The sequence below is a fragment of the Notolepis coatsorum genome (assembly GCF_963971535.1).
Source record: "Notolepis coatsorum genome assembly, chromosome: 19".
In the NCBI taxonomy this organism is placed as follows: Eukaryota; Metazoa; Chordata; class Actinopteri; order Aulopiformes; family Paralepididae; genus Notolepis; species Notolepis coatsorum.
Genome location: NC_140183.1, coordinates 19,324,412 through 19,348,642, shown reverse-complemented (window position 1 = coordinate 19,348,642; position 24,231 = coordinate 19,324,412). Strand labels below are relative to the sequence as shown.

At 43.5% G+C, this 24,231-nt stretch overlaps 1 protein-coding gene across 1 annotated transcript in view; it reads right to left on the bottom strand.

Annotated features, from left to right (window-relative positions):
- LOC311246412 (trafficking kinesin-binding protein 1-like) overlaps window positions 1–13,249 on the bottom strand; it is a 76,946-nt gene extending 63,697 nt beyond the window's left edge. The window contains exon 1 of the mRNA XM_084336569.1: window positions 13,125–13,249. Coding sequence (XP_084192695.1) covers window positions 13,125–13,128 — 4 coding nt within the window. The 5' untranslated portion in view covers window positions 13,129–13,249. The remainder of the gene's footprint in view (window positions 1–13,124) is intronic.
- Window positions 13,250–24,231: the final 10,982 nt, after the last annotated feature.

The window sequence follows — 24,231 nt, the reverse complement described above, 5'->3', positions numbered from 1 at the left end:
GTCTGCTACGGTCTTGTGCAGTGCTATTCCCAAACCAGGAGGTGATGTTGCCGGTCAGGATGCTCTCTATTGTACATGAGTAGAAGTTCCTAAGGATCTTCTGACTGACTTGGAACTTCCTTAGGCGCCTGAGGAAGTAGAGGCGTTGTCGTGCCTTCTTCACAACACTGTCAATGTGTGTGGTCCATGTCAAGTCCTCGGATATGTGGGCTCCGAGGTACTTGAAACTGTTCACTCTCTCAACTGGTGCCCCTTCGATGCTGAGGGGGCTGTAGTCCTTGACCCCCGACCTCCTGAAGTCCACAATCATCTCTTTTGTTTTGCTGACGTTCAGGGAGAGGCAGTTCTCCTGACACCACTGTGACAGGTTCTCTACCTCTTCCAGGTAGGCCCTTTCGTCGTTGGCAGAGATCAGGCCCACCACTACTGTGTCATCAGCAAATTTGATGATGGTGTTGTTGTTCCGCTGTGCTACGCAGTCATGTGTGTACAGGGAGTAGAGGAGGGGGCTCAGAACACAGCCCTGGGGGGCCCCTATGTTGAGCGTGATGGATGAGGAGGTGCAGTTGCCGGCTCTTACCACCTGGGGTCTGCCCGTCAGGAAGTCCAGGACCCACTGGCACAGGTCATAGTTCAAGCCCAGGTCCCTGAGCTTGGCTATGAGTTTGGAGGGGACTATGGTATTGAATGCTGAGCTGTAGTCGATGAACAGCATTCTCACATAGTTCCCCTTCCTCTTGTCCAGATGTGATGCTGCTGTGTGCAGCACATGGGCTATGGCGTCCTCCGTGGACCTGTTGGGGCGATATGCAAATTGCAGAGGGTCCAGGTTGATTGGGAGGGAGGAACAGATGTAGCCCTTCACTAGCTTCTCAAAGCACTTCATGGCTATGGAGGTGAGGGCTACAGGGCGGTAGTCGTTGAGGCAAGCGGGCGTAGATTTTTTGGGTACAGGGATGATGGTGGACTTCTTCAGACAGGTGGGGATGACGGCCTGTTCCAAGGACAGGTTGAAGATGTCAGTGAATACCGGGGCCAGTTGGTCGGCACAGACTTTTAGGACGCGGCCGGGGATGCCGTCCGGTCCTGCTGCCTTCCTGATATCCACTTTTTTAAAGATCCGTCTCACCTCATGCTCTGTTACCCTGAACACTGAGTCTCCATCAGCAGACCCCCCCCCCCCCATTGCCGTGGTTTGTAGGCTGGTGTTGTTATTCACAGCCTCAAACCTCGCATAGAAGGAGTTGAGATCATTTGCTAAGGAGATGTCACTGTTCAGTTTGAGGGGGGTTCCGTGGGGTACGTGGGGTAATAGAAAATGACCCCTGACCAGTGTTTTCCATTATGCACATTCGCACTGAAAAGTTTTTCGCACTGAAAAGAGTTGTTTCCGAGATCAAACTTGACACATCCATAGTTTTGTCTGTTGGGGTGCGTGATCAAGAAGCGTGTAGCTTATTGCCAGCGGAAAAGTGCAAGAATGCTTCCGCATTCGTCACCGACGCCCATGTGACCGCGGCAGCGCGAGAGAGCGGCAGTGCGGAAATAGGCTGTCTATTGCCATTCTCTAAGACAAACTCTAACCTTAACCAGCTCCTTAACAGCGCCTAAACTTAACCCTTCTAACCTTAACCAACTCCGAAACAATGCCTAACCTTAACCTTAACCTTAACCATACCTAACCTTAACCGGCGAAAGAATACACGTTAAAAAAAAAAAAAGGATTCGAACTTGTCACCAACGGACCGCAGGACCGCAGCACTGCCAGGTGAGCTAAGCTTCGAATGAAAATCATCGCGGATTACGGCTACATAATGCCGCAAGCTCTTCCGCTGCGCTCCGTGGGGCGTGTCGCAGCCAATCAGGGAAAACGCGGAAGCACTCGGCAGCACTCCTCCGCTGGCAATAAGCGATCAAGAAGGAGTGTTTAAACTGTCACTGTGGGAGGGGGGGGGGGGGGGGGGGGTTCTGGGTTCGGCTGTAGAGGTGAAGTCTGGAGAGACTCGATGAAGCAGCAGTACTCCTACTAGCTAGCAAGTGTAGCTGGTATCGCTAATTAACACAGTGAGACTGGGACAAGGCAGGCTCACAGACTGAACAGAGAGCAAGGCAGCGAGCAGGGAATTTATGTTCTTCATTTTTCATCACCTGTCTCGCTGCCGGAACTGTCTGATCCAAGTGTGATAAAAGGCTTTGTCTCCGAGTGTACTCCGAGTGCAGTGTGTAGCTCCGAACACAGGGGGCAGCACCCACACCTGCTACAGGCACCTTAAACTACTTTATAACAACAGAAATGGATTCATGCAGAGTACTTAAATGTGCTATAGATAACATTCATGCAGCCACTAAACAACACACTAGAACACCAGCATGTAATTTATCCAATCAGGTGCATTCCACATGGGGAAATTGGAAGTAGGGAGGGACCTGCAATTTTTTTTTCAGTTTTCAGTCCAGTTATTACTAATGACTAGAGGTCCCTGTAATACTAGTCCAGTTATTACTAATGACTAGAGGTCCCTGTAATACTAGTCCAGTTATTACTAATGACTAGAGGTCCTGTAATACTAGTCCAGTTATTACTAATGACTAGAGGTCCTGTAATACTAGTCCAGTTATTACTAATGACTAGAGGTCCCTGTAATACTAGTCCAGTTATTACTAATGACTAGAGGTCCTGTAATACTAGTCCAGTTATTACTAATGACTAGAGGTCCTGTAATACTAGTCCAGTTATTACTAATGACTAGAGGTCAGGTAATACTAGTCCAGTTATTACTAATGACTAGAGGTCCAGGTAATACTAGTCCAGTTATTACTAATGACTAGAGGTCCAGGTAATACTAGTCCAGTTATTACTAATGACTAGAGGTCCAGGTAATACTAGTCCAGTTACTAATGACTAGAGGTCCTGTAATACTAGTCCAGTTATTACTAATGACTAGAGGTCCTGTAATACTAGTCCAGTTATTACTAATGACTAGAGGTCAGGTAATACTAGTTCAGTTATTACCAGTGTTGGGACTAACGCGTTACAAAGTAACGCATTACAGTAACGAAGTAACTTTTTGCGATAAATAGTACTCTAACGCATTACTTTTCAAATTCAGTAACGCTACTTACGTTACTGAATGGTTCGTCACTGCGTTATTTGCGTTATATACGGCGTAGATTGATAGCGAGCGGTAGTGATTATTATTATTATTATTATTATCCTCATATCCTGTCTGCCTGGCTGCGAGGAAACGCTATGCTGGGGGCGTGTTTTGTTTACTATTCCTGAGATTCCTGACTGATAATGGCAGCGCCCAGGCAGCTACTCGCGTATTTCTCTTTTGTCGAGCGAAAAGAAAATAACGTTTTAGTTATGTCATTTGTGTTTTGGCTCAAAGATACTGGAGTATAACGTTAACTACGAGGACTCATCCAAATCCACTCGCCACCCGCATAGAATGATATGAGGCGACACACAGCAAATGGGACGGAACACTTTTTTCAACTACTTGGAGAGAGAATATACAGTACAACATGGAAATGAAACAAAGAAAATGTTTAAGGGGCTGCAGGACTAACTTTACATCTCGACAGACACTGGTGAGTGCAGTGATGTGAATGTAAATGAATGGAAACTCAAGTTGATCAACGCATTTCTGACTACAAATCTGCCAGGGAATCTCATCAATACTAATCAAACAATATAAATATAGTCCTTTCATGCACAATTGATATCCTAACTATTCTAACGTTGCAATGCACGATTGATTGCTTAAACAACGTTGCAAGACTGTTAATGAAACGCTCCGGCGACAGATATCAAGGCTGTTCCTCAAGCACTTATTTTCAACCTAGAACCTAGAACGTGCATGCGCGCAAACCTAAACGTTCCTGCGCTCAACCTCCCCGAGCAATTAGGCACGGTGCATTTCTTATTACGTCGGGACATTTGTGTTTGTGTCAGATTTGTGTTTATCTAGACCACATTGCTTAGCAGAGTTCAGTGATGTGAATGGAAACTGTCAAGTTGATCAACCGATTTTGAGTATCTGTATCTGGCTGCATGGGAGCAATTTTTTTCTTCTTCAAGTAACTAAATAGTTACTTTTCACAGTAACGCATTACTTTTGGGTGTAAGTAACTAGTAACGTAACGGAGTTACTTTTTAAATGAGTAACTAGTAAAGTAACTGAGTTACTATTTTTCAGTAACTAGCACAGCACTGGTTATTACTAATGACTAGAGGTCAGGTAATACTAGTTCAGTTATTACTAATGACTAGAGGTCAGGTACTACTAGTTCAGTTATTACTAATGACTAGAGGTCCAGGTAATACTAGTCCAGTTATTACTAATGAATAGAGGTCCCCAGGTCATACTAGTCCCATGCTAACAGGGCTTTATTGTAAGCTAACTGTTAACTGTGATGTTAAACAAGTCTGCAGCAGAGCTGGTGCACAAGTTGGAAACATACTGCAGCCTTTCTCTCTCTCTCTCTCTCTCTCTCTAATGCTCTCTTTCTCTCTCGCTCACCATCCCTCCCTCCATCTGTGTGTGTCTAACAATACTGTCTCTGACAATTATCTAATCCAGACAGAATGACTGACTGTGCTAAAACACACACACACACACACACACACACACACACACACACACACACACACACACACACACACACACACACACACACACAACACACACACACACACACACACACACACACAGCTGGTGAAGTGTCGAGCAAGGACAGTCAGCGTGGCCCCAACAGAGCAGCAGCTGTTAGACCATGCCCCTCGCCTACAAATCTACTATGAATAAAGAATAAAAGTCAACATCACATGTATCCAGGAGGAAATCAAGCAGCTTTCCCTGAAAGTTTCATTTGACCACTAGGGGGTGCTATAAAGGAAATAAAATGGGCGTGGCATAACACAAATCAGACTATAAACTGAAGATTTTTTGTCCAATCATTACAAAACTCACAGGATATGTCTCATAACATTATTGAACCATGTGTGTAAACCCATTTTGAAATGTTCCAACAGGGGGCACCACCTACACGTGCATGGGCCTGCCACAAATCCATAAATGGCCATAAATCAATGACCAAACATGGTGGATATTTGTAATGAACCCTTTCACTGCCACGCGACAGAAGGTTAACCCTTTACTATCACACAACCGACGGTCGGGTCGTGTGGCAGTGAAAGGGTTAAACTAGCACAGCCGACAAGGGGTCACATGACCCCTAGGCATTTTCAATAAATGTATCCTCGTCACTCGGTCGAGCTCCAGCTCTGTCACTCAATGACTTTTCCTAAAAGTACCCGTTTTATCTGGCACGGTTTCTGAAATTTCAAAATGACTTCGGGAAAATGTAAGGTAGGTAGGTAGGTATTTATTTAGACAACAAAACATATACAGATCATTATTTCACATATTTGCTTTTGTCAAGGAGAGAAACGAAAAAGCCAATGACTTACAGTATTTACATCGTTGTCCTTGGAAGTCAAGGATGCTTGATACAACACATACAACTCATTACAGCAAATCATTCACAATTATTACATTTGCATAGCAATAATGGCACAACCCTTAATTAATACAAACATGTTCATTTGTTGAGACATGCTAAACTAGCCGTGAGTCTGTGTGTCTCAGAGCACCCAGAGGGGAGGGGGTGGTGGGGTGGGAGGGGTGACGGAGAGAAATTCCGGCCTTGACTAATTACATTTGCCATCAGCTAGGACCGGAGGGGGAGGAGTTTGGATATGACTACAGTTGCCGTCATAGCAGGGGGATAGGACTTTGGTGATGAGACAGTCTTAGGCTCCCCCCTCCAGCACGCATACTAGTTGGCTGCCGTCATAGGCGCCAGGTGTACACGCGGGAGGGGGGATTGGGTATAGGGATTGGGGGTGGGGGGGGGGCCACTTGGCACTCTTATCTCCCAGATGGCCTTCGACTCCAGCAGCTCCCTGGTTCGACCTTGGTCCAGGAATTTGTTTTGTCTGAACTGACTGGCAACAATTTCTCCCAGCCACGTCACTTTAAATTTGATTAGAGTAGAGTGAAATATAACTCTATTGATTTGAGTGGAGTGAGTTTTAACAACTCCGTCCAAATGACTGAATGCATTAGTCCAAGTGTCCAAGTGTCTTAAAGGGGAACTATTTTACTATTTCTTTCACTATTTGGGCACTTTTACACAATTCCTGTGAGTTTATGGAACACCTCTGTAATTTTTTTTTTTTTTTAATTCATTGTTTTGTATTTCTAATCAAGTCCTCAAAAACAGCATTTTTCTACCTCAAGATCTTAAGCCGTTTCGAACCTGGGCTCCAACCACTGTGGGAACTGTGTGTGAGTCTCAGCAGAGTCTCATGCAGCTGAGTCTCTCTGACATCACAAATCAGCACATTTTCAGATGACTCAGTTCAGTGAGGGTGAATAATGTGAGAGGAGAATTGGAAGAATGCGCCAATATGAGAATTAGAGACATAGATCATATTAATATAAGTCCACATAGCTAGGAAACAATGCTAAACACTGAAAAAGGCCATTTATAAGATAGTTCTTTAATCAGTTCATTTTGGTATGTCCTGTGCGCTGAGTAATTAGAACGTTATTCCACATATGGACCAGACGAAAGTCACAGCACTTTGCGAGCGTCTAGCGCAGGGGTGGCCAACCCGTGGCTCGCAAGCCGCATGTGGCTCTTTGCCCGTCAATGTGTGGCTCTTCCATCCAAAAAAATAAATAATAATGAATTATAATATATATATTTTAAAACTAATTTTATTTAAAAAATAATGTATGTCACTCAAACCTACATTTCATTGTGGTAAACCTCATATTTTTATATTCAGAGGTAATTATATAGTTTACACTGTTTCTCATATTTCTCATATAAGCTGTCGGGTCATCTGACCCGTTCCTGGCGGGAATTAGTGGCATTTTCTCCATGGCTGTGCGAGTGTTAACCTTCTGTGTACCGTCACGGTGAAAGGGTTAACCGTTTTGGTAGTGCAGCAGTGAAAGGGTTAAGCTGTTGAAACATGTCCCCAAAATTTTTTGCAATTCTACTGAGTGGACGTTTCTAGGTTCAGTTAGTTTTGTAAGACGATATAGTTTCAAACTTTCAGTAACTTACTTTAGATTTGTTTTATTTCCATAAACTGTATATATAATACTACTACTAATAATACTAGTAATAATACTCCTGTCAACAGGTGGAGAGAACAATAATTTGCATAATGAGCCAGTATGTATCCTGTTTAAACATCCATACTTAAAAAAAAAAAAAAAAAAACATACTGACCGATCTCCAATTATAGTTATTAGTGTTGAAGTCAGAGGCTCTGTGTAGGATTGTTAGTAACTGTCTAACTGCATATATAACTGTTTCCAAGTAACTGTCTAACTGCATATATAACTGTTTCCACTAGAGGGCGCTCTAGGCGGAGCCACTCAGGAACACCACCAGGTGGCGAGTATAAATACAGATGTCTCCTCCCATTCTTTCTCTTTCCCCCCAGCCTCTCAGTGAGAGGAGAACTGTAGAACTGCTGCTCTGCCATTTGAATAAATAAACCACGCCAAAGATAGAAACCATGCCTCTTGACCACATTATTGTCGCCCTATAGCCGGATTCTGTCAACAATTAGCAATATCATGCTAATGCTAGATGGTAATAGGAAGCATAGGAAGAGCCATAGGAAGCATAGGAAGAGTGATAGAAAGCATAGGAAGGATGTTAGGAAGCCTATGAAGGATGTTAGGAAGCCTATGAAGGATGTTAGGAAGCATAGGAAGGATGTTAGGAAGCATAGGAAGGATGTTAGGAAGCATAGGAAGGATGTTAGGAAGTCTAGGAAGCACAAGGGGGCGGGATTATTTCAGTGGACAATGATGGGAATTAATTAGGGATGTCCGATATTATCGGCCGATATCGGCAGTAAAATGTGATATCGGAAAATATCGGTATCGGTTTAAAAAATAAAAATAAAAATAACAATATTTGTTATATATATATCCAGTGAAATTATTAGTTACCTGAAATTATTCAGTTTTTTGGACGGGGAAACCCTGCATATATCGGTATCGGTTGATATCGGTTGATATCGGTATCGGAAATTAAGAGTTGGACAATATCGGAATATCGGTATCGGTAAAAAAGCCAATATCGAGCATCCCTAGAATTAATTCAAGTAAATGTTTTGAATGCATGCTATAGGTATAGGCAACGACAATAGGTTCACTATGTCGTTTCCAGATTGTAAACAAAGGCCAGAGAGCTGATTCCCTGAGGCTCTGAGCAGCAAACCTGTAGTATCACCCTCTTGTGTTAAAATGGTGTAACTTTATACTGAATATCTATTTGAACGGGCAATGATGGAAATTCATTCCCATAAAATACTTGTTGTCGACCGATTTGAAAAAAAATCCAGAATGTCCCTGTCCTGCTGTCAGTCTATGTGCAACATTTCATCCACCTCAACTTCGTCAGGGTTTTTCAAAACGGACGTTTGAACCTTCGCTTTTAATTAAAAAAATAAAAATAAAGATTTTTTTTTTAAATAAATATCCTCAAACAATCCTCAATTTGAATAAAGTTATTAATCTGATTAAATTAGTCTTTTTTACATTAATTAAATCAACTTTCCAGCCCCAGACCTAGCCCCTTTCGTGACTGTGATGCAAGCCTTGCTTGAATACGCAGTCACTTATTTGACGATAATAGCCAGGTTAATGTGCACCATCAAGCACTGGTAAGACGAGCGGTGGGTCCAAAATATATCAGATATAAATTTCAAAGGTACTCACCGTTGCATTAGGGTTTCACACACACACACGCGGCGGGGTTTGAAAACTCGGCGTTGCTAATAAACATTTAAAATCATTTTTATAAACGAGTAAAAAAATCACTGAGCTAGCCTTGGCTACAATGGCTGCCTCCGCATTTTGATGCAGGAGCGCTGTGATGCTGGCTGCTTTGTCACATGCCTGGTGCGCCCAGCAATCACAGCGCTCCGGCGTCAAAATGCGGAAGCAGCCATTTTAGCCATGGCTAGCTCAGTGATAAAAAGAAATTATAATAATTGTATCCTCTCACACACACACACTCACACACACACACACACACACACACACACACACACACACACACACACACACACACACACACACACACACACACACACACTACACTGTCTGATTAAAGGATAACTTCACTATTTTGGACCTTAGCCTCTATTCGTCTGAACATTTCTACATGCTTCACGGCCTCTCTCTACAACTAGTGGTGCGGAAGTTTACAGTGCGTAGTGCGGTCGGCAAAATAGTCCTGTTTCAAATGGAACTGTTGTTTTAACATTTGGATTGTGACACATTTCACAGGAGAGCGCACTGAGACCGGTAAGAACACACCCTGAGCTTCCCGTCTCGGAAAAGCACATGTATCATTGTTTTTGCAAATGATTTAAGATTGATGCCCATTGTCTGCTATCGTAGCCCAGATACAGAGAGAGCCAGAGAGCCAGATAGCCAGAGAGCCAGAGAGCCAGAGAGGCAGAGAGGCAGAGAGCCAGAGAGCCAGAGAGCCAGAGAGACAGAGAGCCAGAGAGACAGAGAGCCAGAGAGACAGAGAGCCAGAGAGCCAGAGAGCCAGAGAGGCAGAGAGACAGAGAGCCAGAGAGCCAGAGAGGCAGAGAGGCAGAGAGCCAGAGAGACAGAGAGGCAGAGAGCCAGAGAGCCAGAGAGGCAGAGAGACAGAGAGACAGAGAACCAGAGAGACAGAGAGCCAGAGAGACAGAGAGGCAGAGAGACAGAGAGCCAGAGAGACAGATAGCCAGAGAGACAGAGAGCCAGAGAGGCAGAGAGCCAGAGAGGCAGAGAGCCAGAGAGACAGAGAGACAGAGAGCCAGAGAGACAGAGAGACAGAGAGACAGAGAGACAGAGAGCCAGAGAGGCAGAGAGACAGAGAGGCAGAGAGCCAGAGAGACAGAGAGACAGAGAGGCAGAGAGACAGAGAGACAGAGAGCCAGAGAGACAGAGAGGCAGAGAGACAGAGAGATTGTCTGTCTGAACACAACATGTCTGTCTGCCTGTCTGTCTGTCTGTCTGTCTGTCTGTCTGCCTGTCTGTCTGTCTGTCTGAACACAACCTGTCTGTCTGCCTGTCTGTCTGTCTGTCTGAACACAACCTGTCTGCCTGCCTGTCTGTCTGTCTGTCTGTCTGTCTGTCTGAACACAACCTGTCTGTCTGTCTGAACACAACATGTCTGTCTGTCTGTCTGTCTGTCTGTCTGTCGGAACACAACCTGTCTGTCTGTCTGTCTGAACACAACCTGTCTGTCTGCCTGTCTGAACACAACATGTATACCTGTCTGTCTGAACACAACCTGTCTGTCTGTCTGCCTGTCTGTCTACCTGTCTGTCTGTCTGTCTGTCTGAACACAACATGTCTGTCTGTCTGTCTGTCTGTCTGAACACAACCTGTCTGTCTGTCTGTCTGAACACAACATAAAAGACAGAGAGGCAGAGAGGCAGAGAGGCAGAGAGACAGAGAGACAGAGAGGCAGAGAGGCAGACAGACAGAGAGACAGAGAGACAGAGATATTGTCTGTCTGAACACAACCTGTCTGTCTGCCTGTCTGTCTGTCTGTCTGTCTGAACACAACCTGTCTGTCTGCCTGTCTGTCTGTCTGTCTGAACACAACCTGCCTGTCTGTCTGTCTGTCTGTCTGTCTGTCTGTCTGTCTGTCTGTCTGTCTGTCTGAACACAACCTGTCTGTCTGTCTGAACACAACATGTCTGTCTGTCTGTCTGTCTGTCTGTCTGTCTGTCTGTCTGTCTGTCTGTCTGTCGGAACACAACCTGTCTGTCTGTCTGTCTGAACACAACCTGTCTGTCTGCCTGTCTGTCTGTCTGTCTACCTGTCTGTCTGAACACAACATGTCTGTCTGTCTGTCTGTCTGTCTGTCTGTCTGTCTGAACACAACCTGTCTGTCTGTCTGTCTGAGCCAACATAGCACTAGCAGTAGCAGGTCACCATAAACACAACATATCAACTATAGTAGGTCTCACTTTCCTCACTGGAAGACAGGAGTAGAGCTGCTGTGAGGTAAATAGAGCTATAGTGAGGTAAATAGATCTGTAGTGAGGTAGATAGATCTGTAGTGAGGTAGATATAGCTGTAGTGAGGTAAATAGAGCTGTAGTGAGGTAAATAGAGCTATAGTGAGGTAAATAGATCTGTAGTGAGGTAGATAGATCTGTAGTGAGGTAGATATAGCTGTAGTGAGGTTAGTGAGGTAGATAGAGCTGTAGTGAGGTAAATAGAGCTATAGTGAGGTAAATAGATCTGTAGTGAGGTAAATAGAGCTATAGTGAGGTAAATAGAGCTGTAGTGAGGTAAATAGATCTGTAGTGAGGTAAATAGAGCTATAGTGAGGTAAATAGAGCTATAGTGAGGTAAATAGAGCTGTAGTGAGGTAAATAGAGCTGCAGTGAGATAAATAGAGCTGTAGTGAGATAAATAGAGCTGTAGTGAGATAAATAGAGCTGTAGTGAGGTAAATAGAGCTATAGTGAGGTAAATAGAGCTATAGTGAGATAAATAGAGCTATAGTGAGATAAATAGAGCTGTAGTGAGATAAATAGAGCTGTAGTGAGGTAAATAGAGCTGTAGTGAGGTAAATAGAGCTATAGTGAGATAAATAGAGCTGTAGTGAGGTAAATAGAGCTGTAGTGAGATAAATAGAGCTGTAGTGAGGTAAATAGAGCTGTAGTGAGGTAAATAGAGCTATAGTGAGATAAATAGAGCTATAGTGAGATAAATAGAGCTGTAATGGGGTAAATAGAGCTATAGTGAGGTAAATAGAGCTGTAATGGGGTAAATAGAGCTATAGTGAGGTAAATAGAGCTGTAGTGAGGTACATAGAGCTATAGTGAGGTAGATGGAGCTGTAGTGAGGTAAATAGAGCTATAGTGAGATAAATAGAGCTGTAGTGAGGTAAATAGAGCTGTAGTGAGATAAATAGATATGTAGTGAGGTAAATAGAGCTGTAGTGGTAAATAGAGCTATAGTGAGATAAATAGAGCTATAGTGAGATAAATAGAGCTATAGTGAGGTAAATAGATATGTAGTGAGATACATAGAGCTGTAGAGGTAAATAGAGCTATAGTGAGATAAATAGAGCTGTAGTGAGGTAAATAGAGCTGTAGTGAGATAAATAGATATGTAGTGAGGTAAATAGAGCTGTAATGGGGTCAATAGAGCTGTAATGGGGTAAATAGAGCTGTAATGGGGTCAATATAGCTGTAATGGGGTAAATAGAGCTGTAATGGGGTCAATAGAGCTGTAATGGGGTAAATAGAGCTGGATGAATTGCCACTGAGTGTGTACAATAAACAACTGAGGGTGATTTCCCCTTAAATACAGACACCTAAAATACAAAGTAATTACTGTAATACTAGATGTTGAAAGAAAAGCAGTGTAATACAAACACTATTCAAACACTGCTTAAAAGAGACATTAAGAGATTAAAGTAAATAAGTAAAATAAAACATGTAAATGTAATTAATGGGTAAGTAATTCATGCTCAGACCATATAATACACTCTGCTACAGTTATGCTAATTCCACTGTGACCTGCACCACCTCTAGTTTGACTTGTTAAAAAACAAACAAAACAGCAAACAACTTCCTGTCTTCAACTCCAAGGTCACACGCTGCCCACCAACCAACACTTATCCAACTGCACTAGTTCACTGGATGGGAACTAACCATAACATCTTAGATCAAACTGGAGGTTACGTTTAGCTCAAAATCAAAATGTGACAAGACAACTGGTTACTAGTGTTTTAGTGAGCTGTGATCTCGAAAAGCTAACGCTGTAAAGCTACTGAAAACAGAACAGACTTATCAAGTCAGAGAGACACAGACAGAGAGACAGACAGACAGACAGAAACAGAGAGAGAGACAGACAGACAGACTGAAACAGAGAGACAGACAGACAGACAGACATAAGCAGAGGGAGAGACAGAGCTGACTAGTCCAGTAGTCTAGTATCAGTACAGTGTGTAGTTGTGTAGTTGTTAGCGTTGGGCTCAGACGTCCTGGGTTACTCACTCATGGTGCCTCCGACCGGAGCTCCAGAACCCTCTCAACCACTCCTCACATCTTCTAACGCTCCAGATAACTCCGTGGAGAGAGAGAGGGAGAGAGAGGGAGAGAGACAGAGAGAGAGAGAGAGAGAGAGAGAGAGAGAGAGAGAGAGAGAGAGAGAGAGAGAGAGAGAGAGAGAGAGAGAGAGAGAGAGAGAGAGAGAGAGAGAGAGAGAGAGAGAGAGAGAGAGAGAGAAGGCACTTGGGGTATGAGATACGGGGAGAGAGAGAGAAGCCACTCTGAACGAAAGAGTGGGAGAGGAGGAGGGTACAGGAAGTGAAGGAGGAGTATGTAGAAGCAGTCCAATGAGTTACTCATGCCTTGCATGTCTCTGACTACAGTCACATGGTCAAACCCCTCCGCCCCCGCCCCCCCCCCCCCACTGTCAGCTGGAGACCTCAGCCTATAGATCCAGCCACACTGTCTCTCTCTCTGTCTTTATCTCTCTCTCTGTCTCTCTCTCTCTCTCTCTCTCTCTCTCTCTCTCTCTCTCTCTCTCTCTCTCTCTCTCTCTCTCTCTCTCTCTCTCTCTCTCACCCTCTCTCTCTCTCTCTCACCCTCTCTCTCTCTCTGTCTCCCACTCCCTCCTTTCTACTTACTTACTTACTTACTTACTTACTTACTTACTTACTTACTTACTTACTTACTTACTTACTTACTTACTTACTTACTTACTTACTTACTTACTTACTTACTTGTTTCTTAAACTATGGTTTGGGACCCAAAAAGGAGTAGCTGGCACACTGGTGTGTCAGGGTCTCAACAGAGCTGGAGCGCAGCCTGCCTGGTACAGTACAGTTACTCTGTAGCCTGCCGACAGTCCCATGTGTTTGTTTAACATGCAGTTACAATGTCAACAGTATGGCGCGCCTGTCAGCTGTTCACCAGCTAATATATTCCTCTAGTGGAGAGAGAGAGAACATACACTTTATTCTCTCCAGGGAAATAACATCACACACTGTAACACCTGCAGGAAGAAAACATAACAATAGAGTAATATCTTCTAAAATAAAGATTTAAAGAAAATCTACTACGGATCTACTGTGAATCTACTATGGATCTACACTACAGCCTGCTGGTACAGTAGCCTGGTGTCCTGGGACATTGGGGAGAGTTGAAAGTCACCCTGCAGTCTGTACTGTACAGTAGGTCTCTGGTCCGTTCCCTGTCTGACCAGAATTAGACTGAGCCAGAGCTCAAAGTAGCTGTTGGGCGCAGAGGTTATGGAAACGGCTACGTCATCACCCCACTCAAATATCAACAGCGTGAGTCAGGCTGTGTGTGTGTGTGTGTCTCAGTGTGTGTGTGTGTGTGTGTGTGTGTGTGTGTGTGTGTGTGTGTGTGTGTGTGTGTGTGTGTGTGTGTGTGTGTCTCAGTGTGTGTGTGTGTGTGTGTGTGTGTGTGTGTGTGTGTGTGTGTGTGTGTGTGTGTGTGTGTATGTGTGTGTGTTTGTTTGTTTTGTCTGTGTGTGTGCGTTTGTTTGTTTGTTGTGTGTGCGTGTGTGTGTGTGTGTGTGTGTGTTGTGTGTGTGTGTATGTTTCCTTCCAGATGGTGTTCAGATATTCACTCCTCTGATGATGTCAGAGGCTGTCATCATCCCGCCCCTTCACCATAACCCCAGACTGACTGGTTTACTGAATGAAAGAATGAATGCCTGACTGGTTTACTGACTGACGGACTGGTTTACTGACTGACGGACTGGTTTACTGACTGACGGACTGGTTTACTGACTGACTGACTGGTTTACTGACTGACTGTGTGTGTGTGTGTACAGGATGTGTGTGTGTGTGTGTTGAAGTCTAGTCGGAATTCTACAGCATGACAACATTCTCTCCATAAAACTGAAGCGCATACTAATGATAGGTTATAAACACACACACGCACACACACACACGCACACACACACACACAGACACACACACAGCCGTGTTTTATATTAGGAGTAGAGAAATAATAAACATATGGTTAGAAAGCTGATATTAGTAGAGGAATAAAAAAGATATTATGATATATATATATATATATATATATATATATTTTTATAAATGGAAATGTATGGTTGAAACATGCAAACGTTCAAACGCACACACACTAATAAGCATTGGAGGCTTTTAACCAGGGCCGGACTGCGGAAATCATTCAGGCCAGGAAATATAGTGCAAAATATAGCCCCAGTCAGGCCACTTTTTAAGCAGGGGGTCTGGGGGTCCCCCACCAGGAAATGTTTTGTTACAAAGACTTCATTTCCTGCATTCTGGTGCAGGATTTTTTTTATTTGTACCCTTTAAATGCCAGTGTTTGTGATGGCATCACAAATTATTGTTAAAAAACACTGATTTTGATGGATTTTCAGTTTTTTTTTTTATCTCAGATTGAAAAGAAATACAATCTTTTATTCAACTTCAGCCCTGATCATAACACCACGTATATTCATTTTATAATTCTAACCCTTTAAATGCCAGTGTGTGATGGCATATATTTGCAATATATCAAATGCAAAGTAGATTTTCCTGGGGGGGATTATTACAGGCTAGCATGTGTCAATGATTAGCAACAACAGTTTTTTGTAAGGGTCCCGCCTCCACCAATCACATGCGGCTCCCTTTGTGTGTGTGTGAGAGCAAGAGAGAGAGAGAGAGATAGTTCTCCAACTTGTGTGAGTTGCAGTGATCTCCTGGTTGTTCCCCACCTAGGTTATCTAACTATTGCGCTGCTGCAATACTCACTTTGGGAACCCTCTAACGTAGTTACGAACAGGATTTTACGAACTCGAAAAGGCGTAAGTCGGACAGACTGGTGTGCGCCCATGTTTTTAACGGCTTCATTTGGGAGAAATCATTGGTGATTGTAGGGCTGTCCCCGACTAAGGATTTGGATAGTCGACTATGATTGGCCAAAATTTGCCGTTAGTCGATTATTAGTCGACAAAAAAAAGAAAAAAGTATAATATTTAAAAAATGTTATCATTCCATTTGGGCTCTGGGGGTGCTTAATGTCTGAAGGAGTCGACTGAAGGCTTCTTGTCCTCTACAAAAGCATGCAATTGGTCCACTGATGAATACATCTTGATATTTGTCTAGTCTAGTGTGTTCATTAGATGGGTGAAATCCTTTTAGTGCCTCTGTGTAAGAACTCAATCCCACAGCGGTACCTCCAGCTTGGTCAGTCGTCCCTACACAGTAAATTTCGCAGAGTAAATTTTACTCAGTTTGAGTCAAATGTACTTAGTTTGAGTAAAATGTACTCAGCGAAGTTTACTGTGTACTGTTATGTACCATAACACAATTGGCAGTGTTAGCGGGTGGGAAGCCGGTGGGGTCCTGGTCGTTGTAAACTGCGACTCCAACTGGTTGGTCGGGGCGCCTGTTCAGCAGGGAGAGGATCTGGGGGAAATAGCATGAACCTCTGCACGCGTTACGTTCCCCCAGTGAACAGGGTCAACAGGGATGAGCATGTCGCTAATGCAAACTTGTATGGGGGCGCTAAGGGTGAGCGAGAAAGTGACAGTCAGGAGAATGAGGCTGGCAGGTCACTGCCAGAGACACCATGAGCTGCCAACCAGCAAAATTGTGCTGTGGGAACCAACACACGGGCATCAATCACGAGGACGTCCCACATTAACGTATGTGGACGTACTAAGGAGAGATGCAGGAGCAGAAAGCACCGGCAAGCTATCCAGATGCATGGAGGATCGGGAAGACTGGAAGCATACTAGATAGATAGTGAAACTCCTCGCTGTCAGGTGAAAAGAAGCGGCTGGCGACTCCACATGTATCGGAGGAGGCATGTGGGGCAATGCGTGCAACGACCAGGAAGGGAATTGGCCTAACGACTAAAATTGGGATGGGTGAAAAATACAGAAAGCCCAAAAATAAATAGAATAACATTTAAAAAAAACTCAATCCCAATCGCGTGGATGTAGCTATAGTCGAATAGACTGTATTAATATTCCATATACTGTCTTGTTCTCTATATTATTTATTGTTGGTTTTATTTATTTCTTACCTTGCTTAGTGTTCACATCTAAGAGCCAGTGGAGAAATGGCTTGGTGAGAATGCATAAGGCAGATGCGCCCAGCACAAACACACACACGTAATCAGGGCTTGACATTGACACCTGCCCACCCGCCCAATGCGGGTAGAATTCGTCATTGGCGGGTAAATGCGCCATTCTTCCCGCCAACGGGGCGGGTGCCTTTTTTTTCTATGAAAAAAAAAAAATTAGTCTACAAAAGGCATCTGGAATAATTAAGTGAATCCAGGTGATACTATATAATACTACAACTCCCACAAGGACTGGGTGCGCACAGTGTGCTCATTCCATTGGCCCATCCACTTCGCCCTACTATCGCACGTGTCGTGTTGCTTCCGTGTGTGACAGCTGACAGCTGAACGAACGCTGTTAACGTTAATAGCTCAACTGGTTAGTGCGACCGACTCATCCATAGTTTACTTTACAGACAGTTAGCTAACGTTACAATGTGGTGGAATATTGTGAAAAGACCGGGTGAACCAAAGCATCGACAAACAGAAAAGAGAATGAGAACGACTATTTTTGGATGTGCGAGTAAGTAAACAAACTAACATGTAGAGTTGTTCCGATACCGATACCAGTATCGGAAATGCCGCCAATACTGCCTAAAATGCTGGTATCGGTATCGGCGAGTACCCTCTAATTCTGCGCTCCGATACCATATGACGTAATTCATCAACAACACTGCGGTCTGCTGAGTAAGCAATGAGCATTATAAAACAAACGTGTTTTAACCGACCGTGAATTAAAGTGTCAATGCCATTTGTCATTTTAACAGCAGATACTTTCTTAAATGCCACATCGTCCCGACATAGCGCTGTTGAATGGGAGCTCTGATGGGTTCGCTTGGTGGTGTTATTAGCATTGAACAGCTAACCGAAAGCTAGCGTTAACTAACGTTAAAGTTTTAGTTTTAACGTTACCTTGGCTAAAGTTGGGGCTATTCATAATCCAGCAATAATGGCTGCAGACCTGCAAGCAAAGTACAGCAAGTTGGCAAAGGAGTATTCCAACGTAAATCACATTTTCACCAGTAACGTTACAGTCTTTCCATCTACCGGTACCTCATGCTAGCTAACCTAGCTCACGTTAACGTTGTCACTGATCGACCACCTCGCGTACACAATTAATGACATGTTGCGGACAGCCATATCGGTGACAATGTTTAGCTTTTAGTGCCAAATGATAAGAGTCTGAGGCGGAGTCTCAAAAGAGAATGTTGAATATTTATTGTGCAAAAATCCCAACAGAGCCTCTGCTACTTAAACGGAGCCTTGTGGAAGCAAGTGCAGCAACGAATAATGTCCGTGTGGAACTAATGTGCCCAGGGCCGCCTCAGGGGGTGTGCGAGCAGTGCGGTTGCACAGGGCCTCGCGGGAAGGGGGGCCTCGCACACAAAAAAAAAAAAAAAAAAAAAAAAAGTATTTTTATTTTTATTTTTATTTTTTGCGAGGCCCCCCTTCCCGCGAGGCCCTTTTTCATCACAGACCTAAAATCTAGTTTTGCTTATATGCTTATATATTTCACATTAGACACGTTTGTAGTTCCTGGCTCTGAGGCTCTGCAGGCAGCTCTGAGGCTCTGCAGGCAGCAGAATTGGTTTCAATGAGGGGAGGGGTTACAGGTAAGGTAGCGTCTGTTGAGTTCATTGTGTGTGTCTGTGTGCGTTAGCTGTTTAGCTACGACGTTAGCTGCCGGCTGCGCTCGGCTGGGAACGTTAGTTTGATGCTATCAGTTAGCCTAGAGTTAGCTGTTAGCTTGTGCTACGACCATTGACATTAGCCGTGAGAATAGCAGGGGGCCCTGGCACTCTGACTACGACATCATCTTTGACAGAAGATGTAGTCGGGCCTGCACCATGACAAGGCTCCGGCCATAGCTTCTTTTTGTCCCGCCAGCGAGAGGCCTTTCGTCAACGTGGAGACCTGTGTTGCGGCCTTTCGCCCTGCGTTCCTTGGTGCAGGTAAGATGTCCATTGGACATTACCCCACTCTTCCTTCCTTCCCCTCCCGAATGTTTTGTTAATAACGATGTTTTTTTTCCAGGCAAAACATATGTTACTTCATAACATTTGGAGATACGACATGTGCTGTGTGTGAATTGTCTTGGTCGTTTGTGTAGCTTGGGTAGCGTTGGCCAAAGCTGTGTGTGGCCTGGTGTCAGTACCTGGCTACTCTATTTGCAGTTAGCCTATTTAGCTGATGTCGGCCCTTGGCTCCTTGCTACTTTGTTTTCTCTGGTATAGACCAGAGACCTCGCGTTTAAATCTCGCACAGGGCCTCGCATTTCTCCCAGGTGGCCCTGAATGTGCCAACAACCTTTCCGTGGGTGAACTCATTGAGATAGTTTTCAATTACTGATACTAATACTAATCTATACAATCACCTGTTGTTGAATAAATACCATTACTTTATAGTTATTACTAAAAAAACAGTATATATAAAACAGTAGCTGTATAAATTTTTTTTTTTAAAGTTTTATAATTTATATAATATATATATATATTTTTTTATGTATGCACTGGTATCGGATCAGTATCGGTATCGGCCGATACCCAAAGCTTAGGTATCGGAATCGGATCGGGAAGGAAAAAATGGTATCGGAACATCTCTACTAACATGTATTATGTAACGTGTATTATTAAACTAATATTACGGTGTTTGTTAGCTAGCTAGCCACATTCATTTAAGCATAAGGGCTCGAGACTAACACCGTCCTGGCCACCCTCTCAGTCAAGATAGCACTCGCAAATAATATTATATTATATGCTGCACATTATCACTGTGCACTCAGCACCATGGACAGCTGCCCCAGATGCCTCTTTCTTGGTTAAAAGCTGCTATATAATTGCAGTCTATTTACCATTCAGATCAAACATGGCTTGTTTCCTATAGCCATTCTATTCTACCGTGTTCTATTCTTCTGTGTTCTGTTCTTCCATTGAATTCCATATCTGCCTGTCTGTCTGTCTGTCTGTCTGTCTGTCTGTCTGTCTGTCTGTCTGTCTGCCTGCCTGTCTGTCTGTCTGTCTGTCTGTCTGTCTGTCTGTCTGTCTGTCTGTCTGTCTGTCTGTCTGTCTGTCTGTCTGTCTGTCTGTCTCTGTCTCTCTCTCTCTCTCTCTCTCTCTCTCTCTCTCTCTCTCTCTCTCTCTCTCTCTCTCTCTCTCTCTCTCTCTCTCTCACACACACACACACACACACACACACACACACACACACACACACACACACACACACACACACACACACACACACTGAATAGAATAGAGGACTAGACATCAAAGCAAATATTGGTAACAATATATCACAGTGCTCTACAATTTCATTAATTAAGTTTGTACTTAGTTTTTGTAATTACATACTCATTGTTACACAGTGTATACCGCATTACACTTCCTTAACATTAACAATAACCCTAACTATATTCCTAATCCTAACCCTGACCTTATTCCTAGGTATTGAGTCAATTCAATGCAGTAAGTACATTGCAACAATGACTAAGTACAATACTTGTTATACTGTCATTACACAAATGGCTACACAGGAACAGAGAATGTAAAGTGTGACTGTCTGGGTGGGTGGGATGTTCGGGTGGGGACAGATGTTATTGGATTAGATGTTATTTTATCACACACCACACTACTGACACTTTTTGGCTGGGGGCACGAGTGCGGGGATTTTTGGCTGGTGAAAATGCTGAGTGGCTAGTGACTTTGGAAAACCACTAGCCACAGTGGCTATCCAAAAAGTGAATGTCAAGCCCTGCACGTAATGAAGCTTTTAACCAGTTTAATCACCTGTGCATTGTATGTTACAATTCGCTGCTGTCGGGACAAAACCTCATAACTCCAAAAACCCAACTTTTCAGCAGATGAAAAAAACTAACACAGATTTGAGGGTGAATAGAGTTAGGAGGTTTAGACAGATGATCGGTTTAATGCTTTCCCATTGTTTAAACTTTGTAAAACCCACACACACATATGGAGGATGATCTACGGAGTTGATTTATATAATAAAAAAAAAATTCAAAAAATGGAGTTATGAGGTTTTGTCCCGACAGCAGCGAATTGCACTTTACTGTTACATTTGTATTCTGGTTGGATGCCAAACTTATTTTCGTTGTACTGTACTTGTGCTGTATGATCAGTCGCAAATTGCTTTCGCGCTACCTGTTGAATATTTCCCCCATAAGGGTCATCAACACGAACCAGATGCAATGGATAGCCTCTCCTTATAAGGAGCTGGCGGGGTGTTTCTGTATGCAAATTCAGGCGTATGAGAAACACGCTTGCACTTCTTCATTCATGGGAACCCAGCTGCGATAATTTTTCCCACTTACGAACACATTCAGGCATTCGGAGGAGGACTTTCGTAAAATGTGTTCGTATGAACTACTAACAAAGATAATAGTTGGTTTCAGGTTGGTTGTCAGTTTGGCCATGGGTAGGTAGGGAATTTTTTTTTTTTTTTTTTATTCTTTCCCACGGCGACTATGGATAGGGAATTTCTTTATTTAATTAACCCTTTCACTGCCACACGACAGAAGGTTAGCCCTTTACTATCACACAACCGACGGCGATGCTCCATCATTAGCATCATTAGCTCCGCATCCGCGGAGCTAATGATGCTAATGATGGAGCATCGCCGTCGGTTGTGTGATAGTAAAGGGCTAACCTTCTGTATTGTCACAGTGAAAGGGTTAACCGGCTGTCGTGTGGCAGTGAAAGGGTTAAAATGTTCACAACAACATGGATGCATGTACTCTGCCAGCATGTTTAATATCCATAATACTAAATGTTTGACTAAGAGTTCTATGAAACTTTATTCTAAAAAAAAAAATAAAAATAAAAAAACGGATTTTTTTTTTTTTAATATATAAATTTTTTTTTTAAACTCATAAAATATATTGGGTCGCACCTAAATCGGCAGGGTCGGTCGGCAACCTGAAACCAACCATTATTTTTGTTAGGCCCTACTAACAAAGATAGTTACGAAAGATAGTTACGTACACTTTCGATCATGAGGTCCAATCTCTGGTAATGGAGAGAAATCAACATTAGACTTTAGACTCCTTTAAACCCTCAGTCTGTCTCTCTCTCTCTCTCTCACTCCATTCTCTCGCTCACTCCAACCAATCTCTCTCTCTCTCTCTCATCTTACCAAACATCCCATAATGCCACCATTACTCAACTCTCTACATCACCGCTGGCTGGTAACTGCTGAGAATTACCATCACCCCTAGCAACCGTCACCGTAGCGATGGGCAGCTCTATTGAGCGCTTTGTATTCATTCATCCCCTCGGCTTAGTGACACACACACACACACACTACACACACACACACACACACACACACACACACACACACACACACACACACACACTACACACTACACACACACAGACACACACACACACAGACACACACACACACACACACACACACACACACACACACACACACACACACACACACACACACACTCACACACACACACACACACACACACACGCACTGCATTGAGAAGAGAGGGGAAAGTGACCAGTGCTGCACCACAAACCATTTAGAGCCAAGCTAGACTAAAACTACTGCTGCTAGACTAAAATTACTCCTTTAAACAGTGTAAACCAAGCTAGACTAAAACTACTGCTGCTAGACTAAAATTACTCCTTTAAACAGTGTAAACCAAGCTAGACTAAAACTACTGCTGCTAGACTAAATTGACTCCTTTAAACCATTTAAAACAAGCTAGACTAAAACGACTGTTGCTTGACTAAAACTACTGCTTTAAACAGTTTAAACCAAGCTAAACTAAAACTACTGCTGCTAGACTAAAGTGACTCCTCCTAAGATCAAGACCGATTTTTCCAGTTTTAAACACATCATAGACCGTTCTGTAACTGGACATTCACAGGTTCAATCCCTGCAACATGTGTCCAAGTGACGCAGTCAACGTGTCCTTAAGCAAGGCACTGGACAACATCCTGCCTGCTCCAGGGGTGCTGTGAATGGCAGCCCTCTGGTGAAATACCTACATGTACGTGTGTCTCAGAGAGAGATATTAATGTCTACATGTATGTGTGTCTCAGAGAGAGATATTAATGTCTACATGTATGTGTGTCTCAGAGAGAGATATTAATACCTACATGTATGTGTGTCTCAGAGAGAGATGGGGACATGTCACAGTGCAGTTACATGTAAATACCAGTAGATGGCAGCACAGACCTGTGAGCCGTTCAACACTATTCCCCGTGATAAGGGGGATGAGACAAGCCTCTAAACCACCTCTAAACCTACCTTCAGCACGACAGTGAACCTGCAACATCTGTGGTGTGTGAGAGAGAGAGAGAGAGAGAGAGAGAGAGAGAGAGAGAGAGAGAGGAGAGAGAGGAGAGAGAGAGAGCGAGAGAGAGAGAGAGAGAGAGAGAGAGAGAGAGAGAGAGCGCTCGCTGAGGAGCCCTAGGTGGTGATGTACTAGTGACAGGATGTGACATCACTACAGGGTCACACAGAAGAAAACGTTCTCACATTACCGCTACCCCCTTGCCACACGCACACACACACACACACACACAGCACACACACACACACACACACACACACAACACACACACACACACACACACACACACACACAAAGATATCAGGACATCACTCTGTGTGTGTGTGTGTGTGTTTGTGTGTGTGTGTGTGTGTGTGTGTGTGTGTGTGTGTGTGTGTGTGTGTGTGCACGCGTGCGTGCATGCATGCATGTTTGTGCATGTGTGTGTGTGTGTGTGTGTCAGTGGAAAACTTGTGACACCAGGGACAAGTTCTCAGGACCAAAATCTCTCTCTGTTTATCTCTCTCTGTCACTCTCTCTCACTCTGTGTCTTTTTTGTTATGCAATAATAAAGTAATTTATTATTTCCGGGTATAAATTACTAGACCATCGTGGGTTTGATACTACTGTAGATGATAACTATTTTATTGCACTACACTATTGCATTATTTTACTAACGTTATATTATCTATTCTATTGCTAGGTTTTAGTGAGTTT